Source organism: Hemiscyllium ocellatum (assembly GCF_020745735.1).
Source record: "Hemiscyllium ocellatum isolate sHemOce1 chromosome Y unlocalized genomic scaffold, sHemOce1.pat.X.cur. SUPER_Y_unloc_1, whole genome shotgun sequence".
NCBI lineage: Eukaryota > Metazoa > Chordata > Chondrichthyes > Orectolobiformes > Hemiscylliidae > Hemiscyllium > Hemiscyllium ocellatum.
Genome location: NW_026867600.1, coordinates 866,665 through 874,244, shown reverse-complemented (window position 1 = coordinate 874,244; position 7,580 = coordinate 866,665). Strand labels below are relative to the sequence as shown.

The following is a 7,580-nucleotide window of genomic DNA, read 5'->3' as shown; positions in this document are numbered from 1 at the left end:
GGGCGCTATGGGAGGGTCAGTGCTGAGGGAGCGGGTGCTGTGGGAGGGTCAGTGCTGAGGGAGTGGGTGCTGTGGGAGGGTCAGTGCTGAGGGAGCGGGCGCTGTAGCAGGGTCAGTGCTGAGGGAGCGGGTGCTGTAGGAGGGTCAGTGCTGAGGGAGTGGGTGCTGTGGGAGGGTCAGTGCTGAGGGAGGGTCAGTGCTGTGGGAGGGTCAGTGCTGAGGGAGCGGGTGCTGAGGGAGGGTCAGTGCTGAGGGAGCGGGTGCTGTGGGAGGGTGAGTGCTGAGCGAGTGGGTGCTGAGGGAGGGTCAGTGCTGAGGGAGTGGGCGCTGTGGGAGGGTCAGTGCTGAGGGAGCGGGTGCTGTGGGAGGGTCAGTGCTGAGGGAGTGGGTGCTGTGGGAGGGTCAGTGCTGAGGGAGCGGGTGCTGAGGGAGGGTCAGTGCTGAGGGAGCGGGTGCTGTGGGAGGGTCAGTGCTGAGGGAGCGGGTGCTGAGGGAGGGTCAGTGCTGACGGAGTGGGTGCTGTGTCACGGTCAGTGCTGAGGGAGCGGGTGCTGTGGGAGGGTCAGTGCTGAGGGAGCGGGTGCTGTGGGAGGGTCAGTGCTGAGGGAGTGGGTGCTGAGGGTGGGTTAGTGCTGAGGGAGCGGGTGCTGTGGGAGGGTCAGTGCTGAGGGAGTGGGTGCTGTGGGAGGGTCAGTGCTGAGGGAGCCGGTGCTGAGGGAGGGTCAGTGCTGAGGGAGCGGGTGCTGTGGGAGGGTCAGTGCTGAGGGAGCGGGTGCTGAGGGAGGGTCAGTGCTGACGGAGTGGGTGCTGTGTCACGGTCAGTGCTGAGGGAGCGGGTGCTGTGGGAGGGTCAGTGCTGAGGGAGCGGGTGCTGTGGGAGGGTCAGTGCTGAGGGAGTGGGTGCTGTGGGAGGGTCAGTGCTGAGGGAGCGGGTGCTGTGGGAGGGTCAGTGCTGAGGGAGCGGGTGCTGTGGGAGGGTCAGTGCTGAGGGAGCGGGTGCTGTGTCAGGGTCAGTGCTGAGGGAGCGGGCGCTGCGGGAGGGTCAGTGCTGAGGGAGTGGGTGCTGTGGGAGGGTCAGTGCTGAGGGAGCGGGTGCTGTGGGAGGGTCAGTGCTGAGGGAGCGGGTGCTGTGGGAGGGTCAGTGCTGAGGGAGTGGGTGCTGTGGGAGGGTCAATGCTGAGGGAGCGGATGCTGTGTCAGGGTCAGTGCTGAGGGAGTAGGTGCTGTGGGAGGGTCAGTGCTGAGGGAGTGGGTGCTGTGTCAGGGTCAGTGCTGAGGGAGCGGGCGCTGTGGGAGGGTCAGTGCTGAGTGAGTGGGCGCTGTGGGAGGGTCAGTGTTGAGGGAGCAGGCGCTGTGGGAGGGTCAGTGCTGAGGGAGCGGGTGCTGTGTCAGGGTCAGTGCTGTGGGAGGGTCAGTGGTGAGGGAGTGGGTGCTGTGGGAGGGTCAGTGCTGAGGGAGCGGGTGCTGTGGGAGGGTGAGTGCTGAGCGAGTGGGTGCTGTGGGAGGGTCAGTGCTGAGGGAGTGGGCGCTGTGGGAGGGTCAGTGCTGAGGGAGTGGGTGCTGTGGGAGGGTCAGTGCTGAGGGAGCGGGCGCTGTAGGAGGGTCAGTGCTGAGGGAGCGGGTGCTGTAGGAGGGTCAGTGCTGAGGGAGTGGGTGCTGTGGGAGGGTCAGTGCTGAGGGAGGGTCAGTGCTGTGGGAGGGTCAGTGCTGAGGGAGCGGGTGCTGAGGGAGGGTCAGTGCTGAGGGAGCGGGTGCTGTGGGAGGGTCAGTGCTGAGGGAGCGGGCACTGTAGGAGGGTCAGTGCTGAGGGAGCGGGTGCTGTAGGAGGGTCAGTGCTGAGGGAGTGGGTGCTGTGGGAGGGTCAGTGCTGAGGGAGCGGGCGCTGTAGGAGGGTCAGTGCTGAGCGAGTGGGTGCTGTGGGAGGGTCAGTGCTGAGGGAGTGGGCGCTATGGGAGGGTCAGTGCTGAGGGAGCGGGTGCTGTGGGAGGGTCAGTGCTGAGGGAGTGGGTGCTGTGGGAGGGTCAGTGCTGAGGGAGCGGGCGCTGTAGCAGGGTCAGTGCTGAGGGAGCGGGTGCTGTAGGAGGGTCAGTGCTGAGGGAGTGGGTGCTGTGGGAGGGTCAGTGCTGAGGGAGGGTCAGTGCTGTGGGAGGGTCAGTGCTGAGGGAGCGGGTGCTGAGGGAGGGTCAGTGCTGAGGGAGCGGGTGCTGTGGGAGGGTGAGTGCTGAGCGAGTGGGTGCTGTGGGAGGGTCAGTGCTGAGGGAGTGGGCGCTGTGGGAGGGTCAGTGCTGAGGGAGCGGGTGCTGTGGGAGGGTCAGTGCTGAGGGAGTGGGTGCTGTGGGAGGGTCAGTGCTGAGGGAGCGGGTGCTGAGGGAGGGTCAGTGCTGAGGGAGCGGGTGCTGTGGGAGGGTCAGTGCTGAGGGAGCGGGTGCTGAGGGAGGGTCAGTGCTGACGGAGTGGGTGCTGTGTCACGGTCAGTGCTGAGGGAGCGGGTGCTGTGGGAGGGTCAGTGCTGAGGGAGCGGGTGCTGTGGGAGGGTCAGTGCTGAGGGAGCGGGTGCTGTGGGAGGGTCAGTGCTGAGGGAGTGGGTGCTGTGGGAGGGTCAGTGCTGAGGGAGCGGGTGCTGTGGGAGGGTCAGTGCTGAGGGAGCGGGTGCTGTGGGAGGGTCAGTGCTGAGGGAGCGGGTGCTGTGTCAGGGTCAGTGCTGAGGGAGCGGGCGCTGCGGGAGGGTCAGTGCTGAGGGAGTGGGTGCTGTGGGAGGGTCAATGCTGAGGGAGCGGGTGCTGTGGGAGGGTCAGTGCTGAGGGAGCGGGTGCTGTGGGAGGGTCAGTGCTGAGGGAGTGGGTGCTGTGGGAGGGTCAATGCTGAGGGAGCGGGTGCTGTGTCAGGGTCAGTGCTGAGGGAGTAGGTGCTGTGGGAGGGTCAGTGCTGAGGGAGTGGGTGCTGTGTCAGGGTCAGTGCTGAGGGAGCGGGCGCTGTGGGAGGGTCAGTGCTGAGTGAGTGGGCGCTGTGGGAGGGTCAGTGTTGAGGGAGCAGGCGCTGTGGGAGGGTCAGTGCTGAGGGAGCGGGTGCTGTGTAAGGGTCAGTGCTGTGGGAGGGTCAGTGGTGAGGGAGTGGGTGCTGTGGGAGGGTCAGTGCTGAGGGAGCGGGTGCTGTGGGAGGGTGAGTGCTGAGCGAATGGGTGCTGTGGGAGGGTCAGTGCTGAGGGAGTGGGCGCTGTGGGAGGGTCAGTGCTGAGGGAGCGGGTGCTGTGGGAGGGTCAGTGCTGAGGGAGTGGGTGCTGTGGGAGGGTCAGTGCTGAGGGAGCGGGTGCTGTGGGAGGGTCAGTGCTGAGGGAGCGGGTGCTGTGTCAGGGTCAGTGCTGAGGGAGCGGGCGCTGCGGGAGGGTCAGTGCTGAGGGAGTGGGTGCTGTGGGAGGGTCAATGCTGAGGGAGCGGGTGCTGTGGGAGGGTCAGTGCTGAGGGAGCGGGTGCTGTGGGAGGGTCAGTGCTGAGGGAGTGGGTGCTGTGGGAGGGTCAATGCTGAGGGAGCGGGTGCTGTGTCAGGGTCAGTGCTGAGGGAGTAGGTGCTGTGGGAGGGTCAGTGCTGAGGGAGTGGGTGCTGTGTCAGGGTTCAGTGCTGAGGGAGCGGGCGCTGTGGGAGGGTCAGTGCTGAGTGAGTGGGCGCTGTGGGAGGGTCAGTGTTGAGGGAGCAGGCGCTGTGGGAGGGTCAGTGCTGAGGGAGCGGGTGCTGTGTCAGGGTCAGTGCTGTGGGTGGGTCAGTGCTGAGGGAGTGGGTGCTGTGGGAGGGTCAGCGCTGAGGGAGTGGGTGCTGAGGGAGGGTCAGCGCTGAGGGAGTGGGTGCTGAGGGAGGGTCAGCGCTGAGGGAGTGGGTGCTGAGGGAGGGTCAGTGCTGAGGGAGTGGGTGCTGTGGGAGGGTCAGTGCTGAGGGAGCGGGTGTACAGAGCAGACAGTGACCAACCAAGCGTTTTATATCAAATCGAGGTGTTTTATTTGTGAGTTGCTGTACACTCGTTGCGATGAGAACTTGGATGAAGACAAAGCAAACACATTCAATTGCTCGTCGAGTGACCCCACGCTGCGTGGAAATCCTCCCCAGGGGGGTAGGGGAGAGTGTGGCGTGGGTGTGTCGATGGGTGTTAAACCCCACTCTCATCTATCGGGCATCACCCCCCTTCTCCCCTCGGATCCCCACCTCCGTGAGCTGGCTCCCTCCGGACACGAGTGGTGCCGTTGGGTTAATCTGTCCCCGGGCCGCTCTGGGGGGGGTGGAGACACGCCGGGGTGGGGTGGGGTGGGTCAGTTTGCGGTTTGGGCTGAGGGCGGACGATCTGGTCTCCCCGCGGGTTCCGGGAGCTGGGGGAGGTGACGGGGGGTAACGCCGACTGGAGCTGTCGGAATCCCGGCTGAGCGTGGACAACAGGGTGGGCCGAGTGGCCTTGTTCTGCCACATGCATGGGGCAGGCGAGAGGGGAGGGGCTGAATGGCGTCCTGTTCCCGTGTAGCCGGCTGGACGAGGAGGACGGGGGCTGAATGGCCTCCTGTTCCCATGGGACAGGCTGGAGGAGAGGGGCTGAATGGCGTCCTGTTCCCATGTAACCGGCTGGACGAGGAGGACGGGGGCTGAATGGCCTCGTGTTCCCATGGGACAGGCTAGAGGAGAGGGGCTGAATGGCACCCTGTTCCCGTGTAACCGGCTGGAAGAGGAGGATAGGGGCTGAATGGCCTCATGTTCCCATGGGACAGGCTGGGGAGGGGCTGAATGGCGTCCTGTTCCCGTGTAACTGGTTGGACGAGGAGGATAGGGGCTGAATGGCCTCATGTTCCCATGGGACAGGCTGGAGGAGGGGGCTGAATGGCCTCATGTTCCCATGTGACAGGCTGGAGGAGGGAGAGAGGGGCTGAATGGCCTACAGTTCCCGTGTGACAGGCCGGAGGAGGGAGAGAGGGGCTGAACGGCCACCTGCTATTCCTTTGGGACAGGCTGGAGGAGGGAGAGAGGGGCTGAACAGCCGCCCGCTATTCCTTTGGGACAGGCTGGAGGAGGGAGAGAGGGGCTGAATGGCCGCCTGCTATTCCTTTGGGACAGGCTGGAGGAGGGAGAGAGGGGCTGAACGGCCGCCTGCTATTCCTTTGGGACAGGCTGGAGGCGGGGGAGCTGGGCGGGGAGCAGGCCGAAGGAGGCCCGGGGGGTTGGTGGTGGGAGTCGGGAGGGGGAAGGGGAGGACGGAACCCCGAGCCACCGGACCGCACGCCTCCCCTCGGCTCCGGGCCTAGCGCCGGCAGAAGCAGAGGCGGTAGGCCTTGAGCAGCACCCCGCGGTAGGCGTCCCGGAACTGCCGGTTCATGACGGCGTAGAGCACGGGGTTGACGCAGCTGTTCAGCCAGGTGAAGTTCCCAGCCACCATGTGGAGCAGCACCGGGAAGCGCTTGTTGGCGTCCAGCACGTGGAGGACGCAGAAGGGCATGTAGCAGGTGACGTAGACCAGGAACATGGCGAAGCACATGCGGGTCACCTTGCGGAAGTCCCTGACCCCTCCTCGGCAGCCCCCTCCCCCGCCCCCCTGCGCCGCGAGCGCCTCGCCCTGGCGTGGGCCGGCGGTGGACTCCTCGTCCGCCACGCTGGTCCCCTCTGTCCCCCGGGAGGCCTCGTCGCCGTAGCCGCTGTCCGGGGCGCGAGGCCTGCCCTTCCCGCGCTGGCCCCGGCAGCTGGAGGAGGAGGAGGAGAGCTCTGGATTAGCCTGAGGCCTGCTGCTCCCGTCTGGCGGAGCCTGAGGCCTGCTGTCCCCGTCCGGAGGAGCCTGAGGCCTACTGTTCCCGCCCGGCAGAGCCTGAGGCCTGCTGCCCGCACCCGTGCCCGGCGAGGAGGAGAGATCCGACAGAGCCTGAGGCCTACTGTCTGCTGCCGTCCCTTGCGAGGAGGAGTGATCCAGCGCGGCCCGGGAGCCGTCCTTCCCGCCCGCCCTGCCCCCGCCGCGCTGGTGCATCTTCAGCGCCCGGGAGGCAGCCTTCACCCTGCGGTCGATGAGGTAGTAGAAGACGCCGATGCAGCCCAGGCCCAGGACGAACATGAAGAACATCAGGATGGTGGTGTAGGGCTTGCCCATGCTGCGGTGGAAGCTGCAGGTGCAGACGGCGGGCAGGAAGACGTAGATGTGCCAGAGGGGCCCGAAGAGAGCCAGGCCGAGGGCCCAGGGCAGGGCGATGAAGAAGGGCATCGTCCGGCGCTGGAACACCCGCTCGTAGGCGTGGGGGTTGGCGATGAGGGCGTACCGGCTGCCGGCGATCAGCACCAGGTTGAAGATGGAGACGGCGTTGGCGACGAAGATGAGCAGCCCGACGGCCCGGCAGGCGGTGGGCCCCCAGGACCAGCCGTTGCGCAGGAAGGTGGCGGAGGTGACCGGCTGCAGGAAGCCGCAGTAGAGCAGGTCGGCCACCGTCAGGTTCAGGATGAGCAGGTTGAACCGGTGCCGGAGCCGGGGCTCCGCGGCGAACGCCAGCAGGGTCATGACGTTGCCGGCGGTGCCCACCAGCGTCACCGCGAGGCCCAGCGAAGCCCCGAAGTAGCGGTAGCTGCGCACGTCCGGGTGGCAGGTGGCGTTGGGCGAGAAGAGGTCGTCGCCCTCGAAGAAATGGGAGGTCGAGGTGTTGACGGAATACATAGCCGCGTCAAGGCGAAACCCCCGAGACACACAGAAAGCTGCACCTCCGACTCTGTAAAGGCAGCTCTCTCTCTCCCGCTCCCAACTCCGTCTGACCGCCTCTCCCTCGGAGTTCTGACCTGGGACCGCGAAGCTGACGCCGATTTATAGGCACAACGAGAGCACTTCCCCCTTCCTGAACGCACATGGGTTTCACAGAGTGTACTTCCCCATCTGTCACAAGAACACGGCAGATGAGGAACGGGGACGAGGAACGAGAAAATCTGGGCTTACGACATACACACCATGACAGAGAGAAGCAGCCCCTGTGTGTATTATAGTGAACAGCAGCCCCGGTGTCTGTTCTAGAGAACAGCAGTCCCTGTGTGTATTATAGTGAACAGCAGCCCCTGTGTGTATTATAGAGAACAGCAGTCCCTGTGTGTATTATAGTGAATAGCAGTCCCTGTGTGTATTATAGAGAACAGCAGTCCCTGTGTATATTATAGTGAACAGCAGTCCCTGCGTGTATTATAGAGAACAGCAGTCCCTGTGTGTATTATAGCGAACAGCAGCCCCTGTGTGTATTATAGAGAACAGCAGTCCCTGTGTGTATTATAGTGAACAGCAGTCCCTGTGTGTATTATAGTGAACAGCAGCCTCTGTGTGTATTATAGAGAACAGCAGTCCCTGTGTATATTATAGTGAACAGCAGTCCCTGTGTGTATTATAGTGAACAGCAGTCCCTGTGTATATTATAGAGAACAGCAGTCCCTGCGTATATTATATAGAACAGCAATCCCTGTGTGTATTATAGAGAACAGCAATCCCTGTGTGTATTATAGAGAACAGCAGCCCCTGTGTATATTATAGAGAACAGCAGTCCCTGTGTGTATTATAGCGAACAGCAGTCCCTGTGTATATTATAGTGAACAGCAGTCCC

At 64.3% G+C, this 7,580-nt stretch overlaps 1 protein-coding gene across 1 annotated transcript; it reads right to left on the bottom strand.

Annotated features, from left to right (window-relative positions):
* Nucleotides 1-5,253: 5,253 nt before the first annotated feature.
* On the bottom strand, nucleotides 5,254-6,758 carry LOC132808983 (G-protein coupled receptor 84-like). Its single transcript, XM_060822375.1, has one exon. It carries the CDS (start codon nucleotides 6,656-6,658, stop codon nucleotides 5,270-5,272), a length of 1,389 nt encoding a protein of 462 aa, XP_060678358.1. The 5' UTR covers nucleotides 6,659-6,758; the 3' UTR covers nucleotides 5,254-5,269.
* Between the last annotated feature and the right edge of the window lie 822 nt (nucleotides 6,759-7,580).